The sequence below is a fragment of the Bos indicus genome, chromosome X (genome assembly GCF_029378745.1).
Source record: "Bos indicus isolate NIAB-ARS_2022 breed Sahiwal x Tharparkar chromosome X, NIAB-ARS_B.indTharparkar_mat_pri_1.0, whole genome shotgun sequence".
Classification (NCBI taxonomy): Eukaryota; Metazoa; Chordata; class Mammalia; order Artiodactyla; family Bovidae; genus Bos; species Bos indicus.
Genome location: NC_091789.1, coordinates 18,593,203 through 18,619,193, shown reverse-complemented (window position 1 = coordinate 18,619,193; position 25,991 = coordinate 18,593,203). Strand labels below are relative to the sequence as shown.

The 25,991-nt window shown below is 39.6% G+C and overlaps 1 protein-coding gene and 2 non-coding genes across 10 annotated transcripts; all 3 read left to right on the top strand.

Annotated features, from left to right (window-relative positions):
* The first annotated feature begins 233 nt into the window (after positions 1 to 233).
* On the top strand, positions 234 to 24,638 carry PABIR2 (PABIR family member 2). Of its 8 annotated transcripts, none has more exons than XM_070784828.1 (10): positions 234 to 1,322; positions 3,781 to 3,859; positions 9,671 to 9,727; positions 10,024 to 10,067; positions 10,152 to 10,206; positions 10,457 to 10,558; positions 10,884 to 10,945; positions 11,486 to 11,547; positions 14,022 to 14,118; positions 22,877 to 24,638. In XM_070784828.1, exons 1-10 carry the CDS (start codon positions 1,210 to 1,212, stop codon positions 22,944 to 22,946), a joined length of 741 nt encoding a protein of 246 aa, XP_070640929.1. In that variant the 5' UTR covers positions 234 to 1,209; the 3' UTR covers positions 22,947 to 24,638. The 8 variants fall into 8 exon arrangements, with proteins under 8 accessions (XP_070640929.1, XP_070640924.1, XP_070640927.1 ...); XM_070784823.1 differs by having other exon boundaries at positions 21,938 to 24,638; XM_070784826.1 differs by having other exon boundaries at positions 235 to 1,322; positions 11,483 to 11,547.
* Positions 13,796 to 13,885, top strand: LOC139181824 (small nucleolar RNA U109). The gene has a single exon (XR_011565562.1). It is a non-coding gene; the product is annotated as a small nucleolar RNA U109 (small nucleolar RNA).
* On the top strand, positions 17,537 to 17,676 carry LOC139181825 (small nucleolar RNA U109). The gene has a single exon (XR_011565563.1). It is a non-coding gene; the product is annotated as a small nucleolar RNA U109 (small nucleolar RNA).
* Positions 24,639 to 25,991: the final 1,353 nt, after the last annotated feature.

Sequence of the window (25,991 nt, the reverse complement as noted above, 5' to 3'; positions counted from 1 at the left end):
ATCACATGTTTCTTTTTCCTCTTGAATACTGGCCCAAACTCCTCCAGAAAGATGATGCTCCAGTGTCTCCAAAGGATTGGTTCTTTTCAAAATCCGGCGCCAGGTTCCCGGAACCAATGCAGAGGAGAAAAGCGCCCTGCTCCCTGGAAACGCTCCTCCCCTTTGAAGGAAGTTTGCGGGGCGGGGCTCCCACGCATGCTCCATGCCCGCAGGCCCATTGGCGCCGCTTGTGGGCGCGTGCGCAGGACCCAATGGGTGCCCGGACGCGGAAGACCTGGCTTTGCTGAGGTTCCCGCTTCGGCAGCGTGGGAGGAGTGAAAGGCTGCAGGTTGTAGATATTGGTCTTGGCCCCGAGGGGTTCCCCCGGGCCATTAGAACCCAAGAAAGGAAAAACAGGCACAGCGGCGGCGGCTGGCCAAACCCCCGACCTGTCTTCCAGGCAGGGAGGGGGTGGCGAGGAGGGGGAGCAGCTCGGATAGCAGGGCTGAGGAGCGTCCGGAACCGGGGCACGGACCATGAAGGGCTGGACCGGCTCCCCAAGCATGGGGAGCTGGAGCCGCCGAGGCCGCCCGGCCGGGCCCTGCCCGACTGTCAGCTCCTCGGTGCTAGTGCTGCCCGGGCAGCTCGGGTATCTGTAGCACGGCCCCGCTTGAGGTCGTTGGCCGAAAGAGCAGCATGAGTTCCGCTGCTGCCTAGTTTCCACACTCCTCCCTTGTCTTCTCCCTCCGTCCTGTCTCCTCTTTCCCAAACCCCGTCCTTCTCTCCTTCGCTCCTGTGCTCCTCTTTTCCCTCCACCCTGCCCTCCTCCTTTCCCTCTATCTTCTTCCTCTCCCCTTTCTGTCCCCCTCCTTTACCTTCTTTGTCTTCCTGCTTTTCCTCTATCCTTTCCCCCTCCCTCTTGCTCTTTTCCCTCTTCCTTCCATCCCTCTTTCCTCCTCTCTCCTTTATTCTGTCACCCACCACCACCACCTCTCCATCCTCCTCCCCTCCACTCTCAGCCTCCCTTCATCATCTTCCCTTCATCATCCTCATCCTCTTTCCCTCCTCCTTCTTTCCAGCTTTTCTCCGCCCCCGCCCCTGCCCCCGCCCCCAAGCCTCCGCCCCTTAGCCCCCGCCCCCAGCTGCCAGTCCCCAGCAGCTCAGTCCTGCAGTGAGAGTCTTGGGAGTCCATAGCTAAGCACCAGGAGCAGAGCACTGTCCGCGTGCTGCATGCAAGTCTCCGACATGGCTCAGGAGAAAATGGAGCTGGACTTTGAGCCTGACACATCTGATGGGGGCACCCTCAGGAGATCTAACAGCGCTCCCTTGATCCATGGGCTCAGGTGAGGACGGTTGGGGAGGATGGAGTGCAGGGTTCAGGAGCTCCTCGACCCGCTGCAAGCAGTCTTCCTTTCCTCCAGTGAGAGTTGGAGCTCATATGAGTTCACCATGCTGAGGGGGTGGGGACTTGTCTGCTTGACAGTGACTTGGGTCCCAAGGTGGAGTGAAAGTTTGACCCTAAACTCTGGGCAGTGTGGGGAAAATGGGGCTCTCTCTACCTGGAGCTCTGTTGGCCCCTCTCAAAGGAACTACAACAGGCTTCTGGCTCTTCTAACAGGTTGCTTGCCCTGCCTAATTTACACCACTGAATATCAGACTGAAGCCCCTGGAACTAGGATTGCAACTTGACACCTGTCTCTAAGAGCTGCTATTTCTAAGCTTAGTTTAGGAACCCTGGCGTTAACAGAGGTTTACTTCGATAAATCACAGTTTATCTAATAACTTGTAATTAAATGCCACATTCGTGTCCTATTAAGTGATTCAGATTTGTCATAATGTTTTTAGATCCTAAAAATGCCTGAAACAAATTCCAGTCAATAAAAAAATGAAGGGTGGCATGTAGCTTAGGTAAGTGAAAGTGTAGGTTTTCAAAAACAATAGAAAGAATTGACCCTTGAATTTTAGTGGTAGGGTCTTGTGTTTTCCTGCCAGTAAGTCACCAGAGGGTCTATTTTAAGGCAGACTCTTGTGATAGTGAAGGTTAGGTTGGCAGACCTCTTGAGCCTATTACATTTCACTTTTGTAATTAGACAATTCATTTTAAAGCCAATTTGTGAGACCCTGTAGAAATGGAATAACTCCAAAAAAGGGGGATGGGAGTAGAATTAGCCAAAACACTAATCAAGCACACTGAAGGCAAACAGAAAGGTAATCCTTGTCTATCAAACTGATTATGATATCCTTATTTTGGGGAAAAAGCAGACTTACCCTTTGTCTTTTATTATATTTCAACATTGAGGGAATGGTGAAGTGACTCTTTGCTTTCTTAATTGTGTCCTTGGCTCTACATTTATTTTTGATACTATAGAAATAAATTGGTATTTTTTTCAATCTTTTTTTAATATAAAATTTATTTTAATTGGAGGTTAATTGCTTTACATTTGTATAGCTTTTGCCATACATCAACATGCATCCGCCACGGGTGTACACATGTTCCCCATCCCGAACCCCCCTCCCTCCTCCCTACCCATACCATCCCTCTGGGCCGTCCCAGTGCACCAGCCCCAAGCATCCAGTATCAAGCATCGAACCTGGACTGGCGATTCATTTCATATATGATATTATACATGTTTCAATGCCATTCTCCCAAATCATCCCCACCCCCTTTCCCACAGAGTCCAAAAGACTGTTCTATACATCTGTGTCTCTTTTGCTGTCTCGCATACAAGGTTATCGTTACCATAAACCAGCAGTTGTTGGAGACTGGGGTGATCCTGTTGACCTGCATTTAGACTGTTGCTGCTTTTTTGCTTCATGACTTAAGTAATTATTTGAAAGTAGCATGATGTGACAGGAGAAAGAGAGGTGACCAGGCCTAGTCCCAATTTCCTCCCTAACTGGCTATGATTAGGAATGAGTCACTTAGCCTTTCTGAGTCTCTGTTTTCTAATTTAAAATTTCAGAGAGCTGGATTAGGTGGTCTCCACCATTCCTGGAAGCCCAATCCAGTTTGGCCTTGAAAATCCTTCTTCACCTCTTGTCCTGGGCATGGTACTCTGCTCAGGACTGCAAGGGTGACCAAAACACCTCTCCCAAGGGTGTAAAACTTGCCTTTAATAAAAGGTGAAGTTGATGTCTCAAGAAGCGTCTGGTTTCCCATTGTACTCTTTGGGTGCAAAGAAGGGAATGATAGCATTAGGTTTGTGGAATGAAGAGAGGCTTGTGGAGGGTCTGGGATCTGAGATGGCTATTGAAGGATAGGAAGGGTTTTGACAGAGAGTGGTGGGAGGGAGGGCATTTGAGGCAGAAGGGGCAACGTGAGCAAATCTCCAGGTCTGTTGATACAGTTGAACAGCAGGGTTCCAGAGTAGCACAAGTGTTTAGGGCAACAGGGGGAGATGTGCTGATAGGGTTCCTACTGGGCATGAGGGCTCCCCAGCCCTATTCACGTGACAGCACACGTAGGCAGTAACGTTTACAGGTAGGTCCTCTGGGGTAAACAGATGAGGCTACTGGTGTCTGGTGGTAACTGGTTTGGGGGCGTGAATTCTGACCAGAAGGAACTAGAGGCAACCAGTCTGGAGCTCCGCCCCATACCTCTTCTAGCTGTCCCCCAGCCCAGAGGAGACCAGTATCTCAGCCAGCCTCTTCCACAGCACACCACTGGGCACGTTCTGCAGAGGACAGTGAGGAGTTGAGGGGCCATCGAAGACTTCAGTGTTAACCAGAGAACTGGCATTCATACCGCCATAGGATATCTTATATGAGAAGACATAAATCATTTTATTTTTTACTTTCCAGTGACCTTTCACAGGTTTTTCAACCTTACACGTTTAGAGCTCGGAGGAATAGTACAACTGTCATGAGCCGTCACAACTTGGTAAGTATAGGAGTAAGTATCCTTAGTGGTTGGGATTGGAGGAGACACTTTCAAATGTTGTTCTTTTTTGAGATGATGTGCTAGGCACCACTGGAGAAGGTGATGGCACCCCACTCCAGTACTCTTGCCTGGAAAATCCCATGGATGGAGGAGCCTGGAAGACTGCAGTCCATGGGTTCGCTGAGGGTCGGACACGACTGAGCGACTTCACTTTCACTTTTCAGTTTCATGCATTGGAGAAGGAAATGGCAACCCACTCCAGTGTTCTTGCCTGGAGAATCCCAGGGACGGGGGAGCCTGGTGGGCTGCCATCTATGGGGTCGCACAGAGTCGGACACAACTGAAGCAACTTAGCAGCAGCAGCAGCTAGGCACCACTGCTTATAAAAGAAACAAATGATTTTACCTGTCTTGTTTACTGCTTATGCTGTGGCCATTTTCAATTTTTGGTGCAAAAAGGAAATCTGGTTAAAAATTTTTCTTGACTGTGGGACTTGGTATTTTTAAACACTATTCATTGTTTTTTGTCACTACTTGCATCATGGTTGTGAGGTAAGAAACTGTTAGTCACTCAGTCGTGTCTGACTCTTTGTGACCCCATGGACTGTAGCCCACCAGGCTCCTCTGTCCATGGAATTTTCCAGGCAAGAATACTGGAGTGGGTTGCCATTTCTTTCTCTAGGCAATCTTCCCAACCCAGGGATCAAACCCTGGTCCCCCGCATTGCAGGTGAATTCTTTACCATCTGAGCCACCAGGGAAGCTCAGAGGTAAGTCAGGATTAACTTCTAATTATATCTGAGAACAGGTCTTTATTTGTCCTAGGATGCAAAAATCATGTATATGGTAGCAGAGTATTTATTTTTGTTGGACAGAGCTATCTATTTAAAGTAAAGTCTACTTGAAAATGCTTGTATTTGCATTCCCAGTAGAGGTGCTGATGGTGACTGGTCTATATAGCCAGAGCCATCACGGATCACCTTTTTAGTTGGTCATGGTGGGATAAATTATGAAGAGGTTTTTATATAGTAGCCTTTCACGTGTGGAGTCCACTTATCCAGTAACTGCAGTGCCCCGGAAGGTATGAGGTGTAAGCAAATAGGCCTCTAAATGGCTGAACCAGATTTCCATAGTCTGTGCACAAAGGTTCATCATTTTATTTATAGGAGAGGCTCTCTGACCTCTGAATCATCTAAAATTTATGCACAGTTATAATAAGCTTCGAACTCAGTAGTGTGTGAGAAACAGCAAATCAGAAGAAGTACATTTGGGTTAAAGGTATATTAGCTGCCGCTAGCAAGGGAGGAGAGGGGAAGACTGAAAAGCAGATAGAGGTTTTTACAAAATTAGTCTGTGGCTTAGTATTCGAGCTGAGAGCCTGTTAATAGACCCTGAGGGTGTCACTGGCATCGAACTGTAAAATAATTGATGTTCCTACAATATCTGGGTCATTAACCTTTTCTTAAATTGTAGTAATACTTACACTTATATGGTATTTTACATGTTACAGAGTACTTTCACACATTTAATTCTCAGCAACCCCTATGAAGTAGGCAGGGCAAAAGATGTTTTTCCCAATTAAAAGATGTGGCAGCTAAGACTCAGCCGATCAAAGTGACTTGCTCTGAATCACAGTTTAGTAAGTGGCAGAGCTGGGGTTAGACTAGACATCTTCCAGTGCTATTCTGTTTGGTAAAATCTGTTTAAGAAAGGGAGGCGGGGATAGAACACTTTTAAGATTTCCAGCCAAAGTGGCTACAGATACTTCAAGGGGGAAACGATAGCTCTCTCGAGGTTTGGTTTCCTGCACCTTCTTCCCTGAGGATACTAGAAAATAGAACTACTCGTTTTTGCTGTATATGTGAAAAATCTTTCTACATGTTCTACAGCTGTGTTCTTGATATCAATAGCATAGCAAAGAAGGGAAAATGATTTTGCCCCTCTGCACTTCACTTGGCTGTTTTCTAAGATATTAAGATTCTTAGCATCTAAGATTCTTAGATGATTTGGGGCTCATCTCATTAATAGCCTTCCTTCTGGCTGCACTAAAATGCATGAGTTTGCTGAAGGGATGTGTGGGTGCACTCTTCTTTATTGATCCCTGTGCTCTCTTCACTCTTTCCCCTTCTCCTCTCTGGTTTTCTGGTTTAGGACACCTTCCCCAGCACCCTTTGGCTACTTGTTTCATAATATTGATTACACCATATGTATTATGTCACCACAAGCTCTACAGATCTTAATATACTTACCTATGTCCCATCTTGGCTCAGACGGTAAAGCATCTGTCTACAGTGTGGGAGACCCGGGTTTGAGCCCTGGGTTGGGAAGATCCCATGGAGAAGGAAATGGCAATCCACTCCAGTACTATTGCCTGGAAAATCCCATGGACAGAGGAGCCTGGTAGGCTACAGTCTATGGGGTCACAAAGAGTCGGACACGACTGAGTGACTTCACTTTCACTTTTCATGTCCTATCTTAACCTGTACAAAATGAGGTGTTGCAGACTGAAATGGAAAGAGGTGTGGTTGGGGGGCTGATGAAAGAGACATGCAGAAGCAGGATCTGATTTGCTGATTAGATAAAAAGGCAGAGGGAAGGTGTACTCAGATTGACTGATATTTTATTTCTTGGTGACCAGGAGAAAAGTGTTGCCTTTATTCCAGATAGGATTTGAGAGGAATTAGACATTTGAAGGGTAAGCAGTACATTCTTTCCTGGAGTGTTGGGTTCAAGGAACCAGTGGCCCCATGTTGCTCTCCAAAGCAGTATTCAAAATCTTCTCAAAAATGGCAGTCCTCCTGTCTCACCTCCTTGCACTTTCAGCAGATGACCTGAGCCTTTTCACTTTGTGGAGATGGCAGACACTTCTCTTAGATAACCAGTGACTTTCTTCTCCTGGAAGTCCTTCCCTTCACAAGGGGAACTTTCCACTAATGGTTGGGAAGTTGTTGGACTCCCCTGGACCTTTGCTCAATCTGTTGTCTCTGCTCTATCTTGTGTCCTCTGTCCCTTCCTTGCTGGCTCTTGCCCTCCTGCCTTCTCCCAATTCATACATCCCATACCTGGAAAACAAGCCTCTTCCTTCATAGGTCTGTCTTTGCCTTTTTCCCGTCCGCTCTCCGAGTTTTTTCAAAGCTTAATCCACACTCAGTTCAGTTCAGTCACTCAGTCATGTCCGACTCTTTGGGGGCCCATGAATTGCAGCACACCAGGCCTCCCTGTCCATCACCAACTCCCAGAGTTCACTTAAACTCATGTCCATCGAGTCGGTGATGCCATCCAGCCATCTCATCCTCTGTCGTCCCCTTCTCCTCCTGCCCCCAATCCCTCCCAGCATCAGGGTCTTTTCCAATGAGTCAACTCTTCACATGAGGTGGCCAAAGTATTGGAGTTTCAGCTTTAGCATCAGTCCTTCCAATGAATACCCAGGACTGATCTCCTTTAGAATGGACTGGTTGGATCTCCTTGCAGTCCAAGGGACTCTCAAGAGTCATCTCCAACACCACAGTTCAAAAGCATCAATTCTTCTGTGCTCAGCCTTCTTCACAGTCCAACTCTCACATCCACACATGACCACTGGAAAAACCATAGCCTTGACTAGACGGACCTTTGTTGGCAAAGTAATGTCTCTGCTTTTTAATATGCTATCTAGGTTGGTCTTAACTTTCCTTCCAAGGAGTAAGACACTCAACTGCCTCTAATTCCTTGCCAACAATTCATCCAGTTTATAATCTCACGACATCGATCACAACTCCATTCAAAAACCATTCTGTAAAACTCACCAGCACCCACTTGACCACCAGTGTCAGGGACCTCTTTTCTGGTCCCACTTGAGCTCTTTGCTCTATTTCACACCATTAACTCAGCCCATCCATTGCTCTCATTGCTGGTACCAGACACAGCTCTGCTGTTCTCTGTCCCTCTTCTGGGTTGACTTTCTAGTCCTGTCTCAAATTGACGAGTTGTGTAGGATGTAGACCTACCATCTAAACTGGTGACTTTCTCTGCAGTCAGCTTCTGGCAGTCCTTTGGCTTTCCTGATTATTTTGCTGCCTTTGGGGTTTCTTTTGTTCCCCGACGGACCTGTTCATGCTCTCTGCCCTGCTGTCCTCATAGAGTCTTGCCTGCCTTATTTACTGGCCCAGTAGCTTAGCATTTTTTTCAAATGGCCTTATCAAGAGTTCACCAACAAACATGTATTACTTTCATAATGGAAAAGAAATACTTTTGAAAAGAATTTTACTGGTAAAATTTTTCTCTATTCAAAGACTTGGAGAGGAAGAAATAAAAGAAAGGGGTGGGAAATGAAGGGATCTCTTTTGAGGTAAAATCTTATTTCAGTAGATAACTAAAAAATTTTACCTGAATTAGCTTCTGCCTAAAACACTTAGTTTTTTTTTTTAATTGTATTTTATTTTTAAACTTTACAATATTGTATTAGTTTTGCCAAATATCGAAATGAATCCGCCACAGGTATACCTGTGTTCCCCATCCTGAACCCTCCTCCCTCCTCCCTCCCTATACCCTCCCTCTGGGTCGTCCCAGTGCACCAGCCCCAAGCATCCAGCATCGTGCATCGAACCTGGACTGGCGACTCGTTTCATACATGATATTATACATGTTTCAATGCCATTCTCCCAAATCTCCCCACCCTCTCCCTCTCTCTCAGAGTCCATAAGACTGATCTATACATCAGTGTCTCTTTTGCTGTCTCGTACACAGGGTTATTGTTATCATCTTTCTAAATTCCACATATATGCGTTAGTATACTGTATTGGTGTTTTTCTTTCTGGCTTACTTCACTCTGTATAATAGGTTCCAGTTTCATCCATCTCATTAGAACTGAGTTTTTTAGTTTATCACTGCTTTATACTACTTGCCACAGGAGTATTGTTTAAAGTTTGGATAGGATAGGGCCTCTTATAGCAGGATAATTGTCGTATTTGGCTTTATAGTATTACAGATTCATTCACCTTTCACTATCCCCCTGCTGTAAGATGTTAGTATGAATTTTACCTTACATTTCATGATCAGATCATGATGCTTTTTGAAGGAACATATTTTGGTACCCAAATCATTTCATCTTTGTGTTATTAGAAAATGATCTAAAGGAAAGCAACAGTTATCTTTAAAATGCACCTTGCCTCTACATTGATTTTTTTTCTAAACTAGTAAGCTTTGTGGTGATAGCATTAATGATCAAATTTTAGAATGGACTTAGATCATGCAAGTAAAATCTCCTTATTGCAGTTTTTTAAAGTGTTTCAGTAAACATTAACTATAAATAAAATATTGTTGTTCAGTTGTTGTGTCCAACTCTTTGCAACCCCATGGACAGCAGGCTCCTCTGTCCTCCAGTATCTCTCAGAGTTTGTTCAAATTAGACAAAATATTTTATTGGGCTTATTTGCTCGTCTTCCTCCATTGGTGCATTGATAATAAAAATGAATAGAATCAGGGTTTTTGCTTTCCCCTCATACAGAGTTCCTTATTTTAGTTAAGTGGGGTAATGGCTATTTCTAAGACCTGGAGTCTTTTTTTACATAAATGTACACAGCTCTGCATTCATTTGGGAAAAATGTTAAAGTCAGTGCCTGTCTAGCGACAGATGGTGCTTTGAGGTTGGACACCTGGTGTACTTTCTAAAGACTGAATGTACTGCCTCTCTAGTGCATTAATGTTCAGTGATTTAAAGAGCTCGATTTCTCAGAAGAATATGAGAAATTATCTAGGAAGAGGTTGTACACTGGCACTGACAGCAGACCACAGCTTTGTGGTTCAAAAAATAGTAAATGTTGACTTTTTCTTTCCAGTTGCTGTCAACCTCACCTAATCGGATTCCTAGCAGCAGACTGCATCAAATCAAAAGGGTAAATTTTACTTACTGGCTCAGATCTGTAATTTTCTGCGTTTTGCATTTTGATTTTATCTTCATCTTGCAGAATTAGGTATTAAAAATGAGTCAGGCTGCCACTCTGGTTAGTTATAGACAGGTTAAAATTCTTCTGAGTGGGCAGATAAAATACAGATGTGCCACAATCTTAGAATGTCAGTCCTGCTGTACTCTGATGATGTCAAACGAAGTAGAAAGGTCCTTTTCGTTTCCTTGGAAATAGAGAACTGTGTGGATAAATATTCTGTTTTCAGCACATGTTTGTCTTTGTAGGAGGAAGGCATGGACATAATGAACAGAGAAACTGCGCACGAAAGGTTAGTGCTTCACAAGAACAGGGTGTGGCCTAAGGTATGTCTTGTTTACAAGCTCTGATGGCTGTTCATTTTTGTCTATTTTAGAGAAGTGCAAACTGCAATGCAGATAAGCCAATCATGGGATGAGAGCTTGAGCCTGGTAAAGTTTTCACATATCTGCTTGTTTTTTTAATTTTCTAGAGCCCACTGTATTATTTATTGGCTTCATTCACTTTTGGCCCTCCTGTTTCCAAATTTGAACTCAGCATTTGATCTCTGCTTTCTCACCAGAATATGAAATTACAACTTTTAGGAGTGTATATCTGTAAAAGCGTAGGTGTGTTTGTGTAGTAAAGAACAGTGATGTGTTGACTTGTGAATTATGAGGAAATAACACTTTCTTTTTACAGAGTGATAGTGATTTTGACAAGCAGGAGAAATTATATTCTCCTAAAAGGATTGACTTCACTCCTGTTTCTCCTGCACCATCACCCACCAGAGGATTTGGAAAGGTAGGTTCACTGATAAGATATTAACTCTCTTTCACACACTGAGCTGATTAATTTCTGTAATGCACAATACACAAACACAAATCACCTAGTTTTTGATGAATTCAATGACTGGAAGGAAAATTAATTGAAGTCTATGGTAGTAATTTGAGGAAAAATCTATCACTCTATCTATCCATCCATCTGTTCTCTAATAAACATATATGAGAGACAGGTCAGTAGTTCTAAAATGTTCTTGTCATTTTGAGAAGAATCTTTTGAAAACTGGAATACTAGAACTATTTTAATATATGTTTTTTCCTAGCAATGTTTTTCACCATCCTTGCAGATGTTTGTGAGCAGCAGCGGGCTACCACCAAGTCCCGTTCCTAGCCCAAGACGCTTTTCCACGTAAGTAAACCTGCTTTTTCAATGTGGATGAAAGGCTGTTCATTAAATTTGTCTCTCTGGTGAACTTTTCCTTCAGCATTTTATTATGGAAATTTCAAACAGCAAAGCTGAAAGAATTTCACAGTGAACATCTATATAACTACCACCTATATATTCAACTGTTAACATGTTACCATATTTAATTTTTGAGACATAGTGCCCGTTTATGTTTGGTTTACATTTCACGCATATGGAAATGTATTCTTTATAAAAGTAAGGAAAAAAATGTTAGCCCAATCAAAATCCCAAATAACTCATTTATAAGATTTATCTTTAAAAAAAAAAAAACTGTTGTGGATATTTTGTCTTCGGAAATGAGTTTTTAAAAATGGCTTAAAATGCCATGTTATTCCAGATTGTCATATGCCAGGTCAGATCATGTATTGGCATTTCAATTACTCCACCTACAACACAGATATTGTCCATTTCTCCCTATATGGCTATAAATTGTATTGATTTGCCAAAAGTACTTACTGTTATCCTGTTTATTCTTTAAAGCAGGAGAAGCCAGAGTCCAATCAAGTGCATTAGGCCCAGTGTTCTTGCTCCTCTTAAAAGAAAAGGTATGCATCGCCCTTCTGCTGTTAAACATAGTCCAGCTTGAATTACAAATTAACAGTTTCTGTCTGAAATTAGTTCAAAGCTTAACTCCTTTTTTCTAAAGAAATAGTGCAATATTCTTTTCCAGTGTATGCTTTATTGACTCTAACTTCTGGGAATTAGTTGTTTGATACCGTCTGTATTTTTTTTACACTTCATAACTGAGTCTTATTCATGTATTCATATAATCAATATATGTTTGAGAAATTTCGCTTCTCAGCAATCTGAATATAAAAGAGATATGTTGATATGTTGCAGAAGTGTGTGTTACTGTCATAGCAAATAAGTCCATACACATGCTGTATGCTCAAATATAAGCCACCACCAAATGATGGCTTGCCAAACAGAACAGCCTCCCATTCAAGTCTCTGTAGGGTTTTTGATATAATAGAGTGCTCTGTGTGTGTGTGTGGTTTATAAGAAATACACTTTGTTTTTTTCTTCTTTTAATTTATGCTTTAATTGAAGTCTAGTTGATTTACAGTGTGTTAATTTCTGCTGTACAGCAAAGTGATTCAGTTATACACATCTATATATTCTTTTTTATATTCTTTTCCATTATGGTTTATTCCAGGATATTGAATGTAGTTCTCTGTGCTATACAGTAGGACCTTGTTGTTTATCCATTCTATATGTAATGGTCTGCATCTACCAACCCCAAGCTCCCAAGGGGTGCTCTTTTAATTACATTATTTTAAACCACAAAGCACTAAATGAAAATGATCTCACTCAGTGCTAGTTTTAGATGCTTATAGAGGGCACCCAATGGAGTCTATTTAAAGAAAGGCAAAGAAATTTAACACGGGTTTAGTCATTATTCCTGGGGATATAACCACATGATTGCAAGTGTTGGATGTCATTTTAAATGAGAGTTTTAATGATAATTCCGAAAAAGCAATTTAGTAAGTTTTTGTGTGTGTGTGCAGATCACCTCCAGGGCTAGTAAACAAATCAACTCTTCTAATGTTAGGTAAACTGATACTTGCGGCTTTGGTGAAAACTTTCCATCAGTATCATACACAGATTCGAAAGTGCTATATTTCAGACAACTTAAAATTAAAGATGGTGTGCTCTGGGGAACAGATGCGGATACAGTGACAAGATTTGTATTTAGTGAATAGATTTTAATTTATGAATAGTCTTTTTCCTTAATGCTGCAAGGAATTATTTACAATCCTAAGAACCTTCTCAGGAGCTGTGATATGAAAGTAAAGCTTAGAAATTAAAGCTAGTATTGTTATTAGTATTAATTTTAAATATATTATAGGAAGTTGGTGGAGCTTAATATGGTTGTTCCATTTCAAAGCTATTCCAAAATATACCAGCAGATGGAGGGATTCTTTGCTCAAAAGGGCTAAAGTCTTTTGCTAATGAAGTGTTAAAAGCCTGGCAGCAGCTTTAAAAAGCTGCATATTAAAGCATGGAAAAAAGCAAATGAAAATATAACCTTTCTTGAATTTCAGTAATTTTCAGGATAGCTCCAGAGGAAAGATAATATGAATTAATTAATAATATGGGGGGGGGGGGGAATGAATGTTGTGTTTGTTCTTCCTTGATCTTTTTCCATCATAAGACTCTTGTAGAGGTTTAAGTTCATGGTTGCTAATTTCCTAATGGAGTATAGATAAGCCCATGAATTAAATTGTCTTTAATGTTTGATTTTAAAGCTCAGATAAAGAGCTTTGAAACCAAGGTGTGTATGTGTTTTAAATCATAGCTTATTTGGAAAGGAGCTTTTTCTGTCTAATTTAGAGTTGTTAGTCTTTGGTCTCCTGCGGCAAAATATTAAGTGTTATTTCTTCCAATGTAAAGTGTTTCTATCCGCAGTTCTGAGAAAATCTACAGGATTGAAGTAGCCAGTACAGCATTAATTTTGTGAACTAATTAATAATTGCTTTTAATTACAGATGTGCTTTTAAACTTGCATATTTTCTAATCTTCATTTTCACTAAGTAGCCTAAAGCAATCTTTGATTTATATGTTCTTTATCAGCCTGCATACTTTAGAGTCCATTTGACTTCATCTCAGGAAATGTTTTGATATTAAAATATATAAAATCAAGAGTCTTTACTAATCATCTAGCATAAATTGTTATTCACTAGGAGCTTCAGCTATTAGGGGATACTTTTTTTCTGTTGTGGTTAGTCTTGATTCATTTTGCCTAATGAAGTCAGTGTTTCAGTCTTCTATTAAAGAAATTGACTGTGTGGACAGCATGCTATGTACAATAAATGAGAAGGTATTTTTAGGGCTGCTGACTTTTTAGTTGAGGTTATGTGGCAGTGTATTTCTTCTACATTAAAGCACATAGAAAAATAGCTTTCAAGTAACAGCCTGAAGTATTCTGATCTTTGGTCACACAAAGATCACCCCATTTTAGCAGCAAGCCTGTATCTGTAAAATCACATTATGGTAGCATCACCTCTTTCTGTTTTAGGTGAAATGGAGACCGAAAGCCAGCCCAAGAGGCTCTTCCAAGGCACCACCAATATGCTGTCTCCAGAGGCTGCACAATTGTCTGATCTCAGTTCATGGTAAAAAATGAAATAAAACCCCAAAGATATGAAGGGATGATGTATTTGAAAAGAACCGCAGCAAAAGTATATTGGAGTGATGTAAAATATATTCAACTTTTTATCCATGCTCCCTAGAGGTGAAATCTCCGTGGAGGTGTAGGCATTGTAAGAATCTAGATTGTTTGAAAGTCAGTACTACCTTTGGAAGTGTGTGTACCTTTTTGACATCTTCACTTTCCTGCCTAACTCCTGTTAGGTCAGCCTCTCAATAGTTGCTGTTGGTATGGGAGTGTGTCGGTAGCTGGATGGCATGAAAAGGAGTTTCTGGGCTGTCCTGGGTAGTGTCCTGCTCTGCCTGCATTTTGTATTGGATTGGCCAAAAAGTTCATTTGGGTTTTCCCACAAATTGAAACAAAGTCTTTGGCCAAGCCAATATTCTATCCTTTTACCTTAGCAGAGAACACCAGCATTTCTTAAGCAGGTCATTTTCTAAATAGCACTATCTGTTGATATAAAATCTTTTTTGAATATTTTGGGGTATTCTGTCACAATCCTAAGGTTTCATTTAAATAGTAACATTTCCAGATTCCTGTGGTCTGTTCACATAATTTCTTTTTTAGTTTGACTCATCTGAGTTTAGAAGTTTAGCTTAAGGCTCTTTAGTGTTTTTGTGCAAAGTTAACTTCTTTTCCTATACCCAAAGTTGAGTACTTGGATTCCAACATGTATTGAGAGGAAGGGGAAGGGATTATAGCAGTGGCCAGGTGATATTTGGAAATCTTTCAGTATCCATCAACTTGTGTATATGTTTGTGTGTGTGCACACACGCATGTGTATGTGTGTTAGTTGCTCAGTCATGTCTGATTCTTTGTGACCCCATGGACTACTGTAGCCTGCCAGGTTCCTCTGTCCATGGAATTCTCCAGGCAAGAATACTGGAGTGGGTTGCTGTGCACTCCTCCAGGGGATCTTGCGAACCCAGGGATCGAACCCAGGTCTCCTGCATTGCAGGCAGATTCTTTACTGTCTGAGCCACCAGAGAAGCTCCCTTCCATCAACTTGCTGAGTACCTATGTTGTAGATGCAATTGTGTAGAGCCTTTCAGAACTTTTTGATTTGAGTTTTACGGCCAAGGATTTTTTAAAAAGAGCCCCAGAGGGCATTCACTTTAAAAAGAATGATGTCCTCTAAATGGAAGATGTATGTAAGCCACTTATAAGTTATACAGACTGACAATTATTGCTTTCCAATCACTTATTCATTGTTTTGTCTAAGATAACCCCTGCTTCTTGTTCACCAAGAAGTCACAGATTGTTCTGGCTGATTCGACTAATTGATCAGTACTGTTCTAACCTTGGAACACATGCCTTTTAGATTGTTCTAGCTATTTTCAGCCCCACACTCTGTCTTCTCTCATCCCTGTCTGTCCTTGGTAGCTTAGTGTGCTAATTTTGGTATAGAGTGCCTTTCCAGGTATGTAGATGATTGCAAAGAGAAAACTTCAAAAGCTTGTTGAGAGGACTAGCAGGTGAAATTCTATACTGAGTGGAAACTGCATATCACTTTTATGGTAAAGTAGGTTTTAATATAGGCACATGACATTATAAATAGATTTGCTTACCCAGTTACTAACCAAGTAACCAAGTTCATGTTAAAAGATAAGAAAGCATTCACCAAATTAAAAACATACAGGGTGAGGCGATTTGTTTTTTCAATATTGTTATAGGGTGATTGTGCTCGATGCCATGAAACAGGTTCACACAAGTAAGGAAGGCAAAGAGAATGTATGTTATTTACCAAGGGTCCTCTCCTTTTGTTCAGATGTTTATTCCTCTGAGCAGCACAATCTAAGGTGTCTATGATGGTGACTGTTATGAGGCTTCTGTGTTTGTTTGGCTGTACCACATGGCTTGTATGATCTTAGTTCCCTGACCCGGGATTGAACCCAGGCTGCAGCAGTGAAGGCCCAGAATTCTAACCACTAGGCTACCATGGAACTCCTGTGAGGCTTGTTTCTATTGCTACACCTCTGTCCTCCGTGGACGTGTGACTGGCTGTGGGAGTCTTGGGAACATCAGCACTCTTGCTCTGTAAACACAAAAAGTATTGCCTCTGGATGCCTCTTTTCCATTATTAACTGACTTTGTTAGAATGTCAAAGAATAATGTATAGGCAGAAGGGAGAAGATAAAAAAGAGATAACATAGCAGATCATTCACAACTAAAGAACAAGGAGTGGAACAGCCAAGAATTGACTATTCCTAGAATATCCAACTCCTATAGAATTAAGATTTTTAAAGAACAATGCACAATGCTGTATTTTATTAATGCCTACCTTTATAACACAAACATAAATAAGTGATAATGATAGTAAAAAAATTTAACTGCAAAGTAAATGGGCATATTTGGGACTAATAAGAATATTAAAAAACAGACCCAATACAATTTTGCTACAGGGAATAGTAGTAGAAAATTTCTGGTTAATAGACTGTCATAAATTTGGAGTAATCAAATTATCTAAACCAGTAAAAAAAAAAAAAAGTGTCACCTCACATTGGAGAGGTTTGCTTTATTCATGGCTACTCATAGAGTGCTGATAAGCCAACATACAGCTCACATAATTTTTTAAAAGAAATTTAATACTCAAAATTCACAACACTCAGTGTCAAAGATATTTAGGTGATTAAACTTTTCAAATGGTGTTTTTAGTAAGTTTGTAGCATCTGGACTTCTGAGGATATTAAAGCTGACAATTGCACTAAGACTTCTGTAACACCTTGTATACTGAGATTGCTGACATTTATGTCTATAGTTAAGACAATTTAAAAATGAGTTATTCATGAATGTAAAAATCAGATTCTGCTTTTGCAGAAAATTTTTTATTCCTGTCTCTTAAAAGCAGTTTCATTGATCAGACATATTCTTAGAAATGAGGACAGAGACAGGAACTAACTGTGTTCTTGTTTCTGCTGCCAAGGATAACAATCTACTCGATAACTAAAGGAAACCACTTTTATACATTTTAGGGAAGAAATGGTATCAGATTGTTAACAGGTATTATCTCAACATTTCAGTCATTACAGTTTGTTCCCTGCCCCATTCCACAAAGAAAAGATAGGTTTTAAAATTCGAAAGTTTATATACTAGTAATGATCTTTAAAATTTTGCATTTTTGAAGTATAAATTAAATGAGAAGTTTGAGTATGGACCCATATGGAGTTGGTGTCCAGTGCTCCAACTGCTGTGCAAAGGAATGGTATACATCCTTTTTATAAATGTACTTTTTACTAAAGATTCTGCAGTCTTTGCCGACCAAATCTGGGGAACTTTGCCCACCACAAGGCAAGGATTATGTCATTCTGCATTTAGTCCTTATGAACATCAAAGAGTTTGACCGTACCTCAGAAGTACACCTTTGCATGGTGCTTTGATGCTTTTTGCATGCTGGGGACTCTTGTTCTGCTCCTCATTCTTTTGAGAATAAAATTGTCTGTGGCATGCTGTGTAAAATAAAGGCATTTTCAGAGCTGCTAACCATGTAGTTAAGATTATATGATACTCTGTTTCTCCTACCAAAAAGGAAAAAGTCTCCCATGAAATTTCTTGCCCAGTGCTTTAGTGTTAACATGACTGCTGACTTACCTCTATGATTTTTTAAAAAAATATTTTCCATTAGATTTATCTTAGTAATTTTTGACAGTATTTTTAATGTTCTATGTGTCATGGCAAGAAAATTTTATCGTGAAAATATGACACGTGCAAAGAATAAGTTTTAATTGTGATTTGATGATAGAAATGTTTACATTATACTTGAAGATTGTTTATGTGAGTAGCTTAGACTTCTGTGCTGATACTTTTTGTTTGGTGTGTTTAAAGAGTATTTTTAATTAAAAATGTTTTCTTCCCGTTTTATTGAGTATTATTCATATACAGCACTGTATATGTTTAAGGTGTACAGTATAATGATGTGGCTTAAATACATCATGAAATCATGACCACAGTAGGTTTAGTGAACATCCATCATCTCCTATAGATACAAAATTAAAGAAATAGAAAAAGAAATTTTTCCTTTTGATGAGAGCTCTTAGGATTTGACTCACAACAACTTTTCTTTGTAACATACAGCAGTGTTAATCATCTTTATCATGTTGTACATTACATCCTTATGTGCTGATACTTTTAAACTCCTGTCCCCAAAGTGACAGTGGAAATGATCATATTTAAATGATCTTAAAAATATAGAGGTTATATAGCAAGATAATGCTGGGTCTTCATAAGGTAAGCTAGTAGAGACCAGAGAACATACTCTATGGACCAGGTTAACCCCCACCAAGGGGTCCGGGGATGCCCTGTAGTCTTACCTTATGCTAAAATCTCTACTGGGGTTGCTGGGCTATGGCTGATTTCTAACACATTTACCTACCTGCCATTGGTCTCATAGAACCCAGATTATTGACTGGTCAAGGTTCAGAGTGGTTCAGCCAGATGGATAGTAGCATGAGTCACACTGGACAACCCAGTTTTGTTATTACTTTATCATTGAATGCTTTAATGAGTCCCTTAGCTTTTTCCCTTTCTCCCTTAGCTTTTTTAGACAGAGAGCACTACTTTAAGAGTCATAAATATTTTTGGTGGTATGGTTCAAATAGTGCCTCAGTTTGTATAGTCAGTGGCTGGAATGAATAAGTTTACTTTTGTTTCATGTATTCTTATGTCCAATTTGAATTATTTAGGTCCTTTGCTTTCCTGCCGTTGTTTGGCTTTGGGCCATTAGTCTAAGGCTCATTAGCACCTCCACCAGAGCTTAAACTGGGGAATAAAAAGAGAAACTTAAATTGGACCATACATTTTGCTTCTGAAGCCCTAGTAGAAGGTTTAACAGCAGACACTGAAAATCACTTGTGTACAGTGATCTCTCTACGGATTGCAAAATCACATAAGCCTTGCTTGTGAATATATTAATAATGTGTAATCTGTGACCTGTAGTCACTGCTTCTAGGACCGTGTATAGTAGTGCCAGGTTAATTAGAAGAGAAACTGGATTTTAGTTTAGAGAAAATATCTGGTTAAAGGTTTACCAGGCTCTGAATCTAAGTTGCACTATAGACAAAATGCAAGTATGCTATTCTTTGTCAATGAAACAAAATTATATATGTTTATACTTAATACCAGAGAAGAAATTCCTAAAAAAATACATGAAGTGAAATGTTCAGACTCATTTTTTTTTTTTGTAAACGTCCCCGTTACCTTATTTCTTTAAGGTAATCAACAGTGTCAGAAGACCAGATTTCACAGCATGAGTCATGTTCTGTGTTTTTGAATGAATACAGATTCACCAAGCAAGCAGGTTTTATTGCAAATGGAATCTTTTAACCCAGGGCACACCATCAGTCTGGTTAGAATAAGAAAGTATTTATATTCAGATTATCTGCTTGGTGGCCAAATGTTAATCCAAGCCTGTTTCTTCCTGCCAACTAGCAGAGAGCGTGTCCTTCAGCTTCCCAGCCAATATGTGCTTTAGGAAAGTAAATTCATTTTAATATTAGTCTAGGCAAAATGCTGCAGGAGGAAAAATCACATATGTTCCAAAGGCAAATATAAAGGTCTTTTGATTTTCCAATGTCTTAGATTATCTGTGCAACTGTTTTCAGTACTTTGAATAATTTCATATTTTAGACCCGTTTTGCCATTTGGGTGAAAAAAATACTAGAGCCAGCTAAATTTTCCAAACTTCTTACTTAAAAGTGGTATTATTAATGATGCATTTGACAGCAGTAAGCATAGAGTAGGAGGACTGTGGAATATACTGTTTCCATTTTTATTTTTACTTTTCCAAAGGCTATTTGTATTCTGTTTCCACCTGAAAACAATCCACAAGCAATAGAAAAAAAGGACATTTTGAAGGAAATTAGAAGAGTAGAGAAACTGGGTTAGGGAAAGTTACATTTTATTAAGGGTGGTACAGAGCTCAGAAACTTCCAAATGAACCATAGGTTATTTAACAATGGAAATATATTAATTTGGAAATTTATAGAAACGTTGCTATTAAAGTCATAATGCTTAGTCTCAGAGCAATTAGATCAGGATGGGCTTTTGCAAAGGAGCTAGTGATCAAACTTAAACTAGAACCCATACTTGCTGATTCACAATTCCTTCTCCAATCCTTTGCTTTGTTTCCTTTTCAAAAATAAAAAAGTATGGGAATTCCCTCGTGGTCAAGCAGTTAGGACTGTGCTCTCACTGCCAAGGGCCTGGGTTCCATTCCTGGTCAGGGAACTAAGATCCCACAAGCCTCATGGCAGGGGCAAAAGTTAAAAAAAATAAAAAGTATGTCTGTGTCGATCCTAAAACTGCCTGACTCCCTCGCCAGCTTTCTCTCATCATGTTCTTGCTCTTTGTGCTGTAGCAACAGTATCCTGCTTTTGGCTCCTAGGCATACCCATGCTTCTTCCCCAACTTTACCCAGTTAATGCCTACTCATCTTTCAGATGACTGCTCAAATATCACTTTGAGGGAGCCTCATTTCTCCGTATTCCTCCAAATTAGATCTGGTCACCCATGTTATATACTCTAAGAACCCCTTGCATCTTTTCCTGCTTTGATCACAAATTTGAATTATATATTTATTAGTATGGTTATTTAAGTGTGCGTCTCCTGTACTATACTGTAAATTAGATGCAGGCAGGGATCGTGTATGTCTTATATCCCTTTGTATTTCTGATATCTAGCATACATTCTGCACTTGGCAGGTACTCAGTAAATATCAGAAGAAGTGAAATGAGTGGATGAGTGAATTCAGGCCAAATCTAGAGCATAGAGATTACATGTTGGATTGACAGGAGTCACAGCTAGGAGGGCAGCCTGGGTCAGATTTTGAGGCCTGTGAATTGTGACTGCTAAAGTCTGAAGCTGGATTCGTGATGCAGGTGAGCTTGATTGTTGGGAGACGTGGTCGCCTGGACCGGATGGGTCAGGTATCCCCAGACTGGGTTCTAGAGGCTCTTGATGCCCAGATCAGGAGTCTTAGTGGAAAGAGAGGAGCAGAAGCCAGTTATCAGGATTAAAGGGGCAAATAGTCTGTGAGGGTATTGAGACCATGGATCCAGAGCATTCCATGTAAATGCTTGACTGGATGGTAACTGAAGGAATTAAAGAAAGGAGCCTTTTAGGAATAGGAGGGAGACGTTTGCGTTTTGAAAGCGAGAAGAAAGGAAATAGTCTAAGAAATTCATAAAATCAGAAGAACATAAAAGGCAAATGATGGAGGAGAGTAGGAAAAAAAATGTGTCTTTTAATGTAGGACCTCTTGGGAGTGGGGAAGTAACAAAATCCAGAGCAGTTGAAAGATGGTTTGGGAATGGAGGGACAGTGAAGCAGTATACTTGCTAGAATACTTCCAACAGTCCAGAGTACCTCCAAGAGTAACCATTCCTCTTACCTGAAGGCTGACAGGAAGGTAAGAATATTAAGATAAAGATAAAAATAATTTAAAAAAGAAATATAAGGGTAGAAATCTCTTGAACTGAAGGTAGGGGAACTCCCTCACAAAAACCATGACACATCCAGAAGAACACTTACTGGTACATTGGACCTTCCAGTGCCTCCACGAGAGCACCCAAATAATAAAGAGCCTGGAGTGTCTGACTTGGGCTGTGACATTGTCCTCTCTCAGATGTCTGAACACAGGACATTCTGTAGTTTGTTGTTGCTTTTATGCTGTTTATGATTTGCCAGTGCTGTACTGATCCACGAGTTCCTGAAACCATGTCGTTGCATGTTATGTTTGCCCTTACCCTGACAGATGCATCTGCTTATAATTCTTTTTGCTTTGTCCTCAGTTCAGATATTTTGGATGGCAGTAATAGCGGCAGTGGCTTGTCCTCAGAATCGCTGGCTAAAGGCAGCACAACTGCAGATGCTCCAGTAGCATGCTCCAATTCATGTTCTCCGTTCATCTTGATGGAAGATCTCTCACCCAAGTGACTTACCCATTTCTGATTCAGTGTTCTAACTGCTGTTTCCTGCATAATACATTCAGGGAGGAACGCAGAGAACTTTGATCCATAATGAGGATTAAAGTGTTACTGATCTAAACCATTTTGATGCCAGTATGTTTTGGCACCACTTTTCTCTAAAGTTTGATTTTATAAGTGTAGTAACCTTACTTATGTTTCTTTACGCTGATCTCATTTTGAGCTAGTAATGAAATCTCAAATACTCATTTTTGATTGCTTAGAGTATATACATATATATATAAAATTTCTCAGTGCTTCAAAGAGCACCTATTTTAGAGTCTATAGTTTAAGGAAAGCACTAATATGTATTTTCAATAATGGTTCTTTTCCCCAGCAGTGACATGACAGCTGGAGTTGATCAGAAATTCTCTTGCTTGAGAGATTTTTGTTGTTGTTGTTCATAAGTCTCAAATCTCTTTACCTCACAATATTAGATTAATTGCTTTTGATGATATTACATTTTTATTTTTCTGCATCAGCTTCAAGTACATTATTTTGTTTCCCTTTCATGTTTGACCCGCTTCCTTGCCATTTCTCACAGAGGGGACAAAACATGTCGTTGCTCTCATTACTATCCATATCGCTTCTTTTCTATTGGAGTATAGGATGTGAGGATTGATTATAGTGCTAAGAATGTAAACAGACTTACAGGATGCTGGATTTAGTCACCACAGCTTCTTATGACTTATCTACCCCAGTTGATATTGTTCTCCTCAAACCTGTTGCCCTAAGGAATATATAAAATATTGTTAATGTTTCTAGGTGGTGTTTTCAAGGAGAAGAAATTCCTGCCTTGACCAGATGTGTGGAGCACCTACAAATGAATGAATAATGTTATTTACACACAAACCACTATGTAGAAAAGCATACATGGAGCTTGACAGCTTGTCTCTGGTGGTGTAAGGAGGCCTGAAGGGCCTTGGGGTTCACTGTTGTGCTGTTATAAGCTATTTATCATAAGGTAGGGTAGAAAGGGGGCTTTATGTGTCTGATTGCTACATATTGTTTCTATTGCTGCTTCTTTCTGACTACTTTTTTGTCATTAGTGTCGTTTGTTTTTGTTGTGTGGTGAGTGGTCCTACTGACTGTATTTTGATTGTTGTGTTGCCACCAGAATCAGAATCCAGTTTAATAAAAGGTCAAGGAAGCTTTTAGGAGCTACCAAAGTCAGTGTCATTGTGCATTCTGCTTTTAAGAAGCTGTTGGAGCTGTCAACAGTGTACATGATAGTAAATGTGCAGTACCATAAGTTATTTAACATTTAAAAGAGGAAAATCGCGATAGAGCTGTTTTAAAAACCTGAGTGTAATCTATTGCTGTGTTATTTATTGTTTAAAACTGTGCAAAATGTCTGTAGATTTCTTACAGTGTTCAGACATCGTGGTTGGGTTGTCTGTATTTGACATGCAAATTTGCCTGCTAGGACCATAATATTCCATTTTTAAATGAATGTAAGAAGTGAAAACTACTGCATTTGAGTCTTTTGAAGGCAAAGATCCTTGAATTTTAAAGCAAGATGATGTACTTTGAGGGTGCTCACAGACTAGTAATACTGTAGGGCTCGAAGGGAAGCCTGTTCTCTCTGAATTATAAGAAAGCATCACTTAGCTTGCAGAAGTAATTCTGTTACAGCATCAGCTGTGTTGTTTATTTTAAATTGTGATAACCACCATCATGGCCATTAATGGCTTTATCTCTCATATTGGCTTTCACCTGTGCAAAATCCATAATCCTTCAAACTTAACATGAATGTATATATTATGAAGATTCTTCTCTAGGATGCTATTTTAAAGAAAAATTACTTCAATAGTATGCAGTAGGTTTATTCTGTTTATGAAAGAACCATGTTAAGAGTTTCTGCCTATATAATACTGAGAGATGGTTTTCTCCTATAGGATATTTATCCGCCTTCTCTCTACTGTCTTCTTTGCCTTAAGGGACACTTTTAGCCATCATTTTTTGGGCTCTAATTTAGGACTCTTGAGACATAACCTTTAGAATGTAATGATATTTAAATTTGTTTCTGAAATTCTGTGGTGGGGTAGAATTGGGATAGGAAAATGAAATTAATTGTTCCACTAGTTTGAGAACTAGGAGGCAAGATGATTCACTTTACTATTTAAGCCAAGGTTCATTTTTATCATTTAAAGTGACTAGAAAGTTAAGTTTCTGCAGGGGTTGTTTTGGAATAAATAAAAGATAGAGATGCTAGCCTTCAGATGAGCTTTGGTGACAGTACTTTATTTTTATATATGGTCTAATATTTGGAAAGTGATCATTGTTATAAAGTAAAATTCTCTCTTCCTATTCTAATACTATATCATGTTTCAAGCTTCTATTTGAAAACAAGTATAAAAGATGACATGATAAGAAAATTTAATAGATGCTCTTTTTGCTTGATTGACTTATATAATCACTGTGTTTCATGATAACTGCTTTTGGAATAGTAATAAGTTTTGTGAAATGCTGACCTTGTGTATATCTTAGAATGCAAAATTAATAAATTGTGTACACATGCATAAAATTCTGTAAAATTTTTAGCCTATTTCTTTTATTCTTACTGTTCTCTGCCTCCATATCCCAGTATTGCGCTCTCTGTGTGTGATTGCAGAGAAATTTTTAATAAAAGGATATCAAGAATACAAAAGAACTAATAGCTGTTTTGAAATTTGGGCTGTTTCCCAAAACAAAGAGAAACCTCTCCACATAATCTGTCAAATTTTCAAGAGCATTTTGTGGAATTTGACAATTTAGAAGGTTCTTGCCAAGGCCACACATATTTCTTACTTGTTTTGGATTTATTTTATCTTATTTTTTTTACATATTCATAAGACTCTGCATTGTTTTTGGAACAAGATGGGGGGTGGGAAGACAGGCAAAAAAATAAAAGCCTTTCATGCATGACTCGGGTTTTAAACACTCAATTTTCTTTTCAGTATTTAAAAAATATTAATATATAAAGTATTTTATTTCACACTTAGAGAAAAGCTGCAAGAGTATCCCAAAGAACTCCCATATATTTTTCATCCAGATTCCTTGGTTGTTGATATTTAACCACATTAGTTTTTATTCCCCACACTTTATTTTATGTATGTATGTGTGTCACACATTTTTTTCTGAACCATTTGAGGATGTTATAGACATGATACCCCATTACTCTTAAGTGCTTCAGTGTAAATTTCCTAAAGATGAGGACATTCTATGTAATCACATTACACTTTCAAAATCATGACATTAACCTTAGTGGGATACAAAACTATCCCACTTAGTGTATAGACCCTGTTCATATTTTGTCTTTGGGCCCAATAAGGCTCTTTTAGCGAGGAAAAAAGTTTTCTTCTGGCCTAGGACTCAACCAAGGTTCTGTGTTACACTTAGTCATTATGTGTCTTTAGTCTCCCTCAATCTGTAAGTCGTCCAGGCTTTCCTTGTCTTTTGTGATCCTCATAGTTTTGAGAAGTACTGGCCAGTTATTTTGAAAAATGTCCTTCAATTTAGATTTGATATTCCCTCATTATTAAATTCAGGTTTATGCATTTTGGGCAGAAATAACCACAGAAATGGTGGCGTGTTCTCAGTAGATCATTGCAGGAGGCCCATGGTGCCGCTTTGTCCTGTTACTGGTGACTGTCAATCCTTTGGTGAAGGAGATATCTGCTGTATTTCTCCACTGTACAGTTAGCATTTTCCTTTTGAAATTTGTAAAATATTTTGTGTGGAGGTACTTTGAGACTATACATACCCGATTTTCTCATCACACTTTCCCCCACTAGTTTCAGTATCCATTGATCTTTCTTGTGTGCTAGTGTTACAATCACTACCCAATGGTGACTCTAATTCCATTATTCCTTCTACACTTAGTTGGCATTTCTAGTGT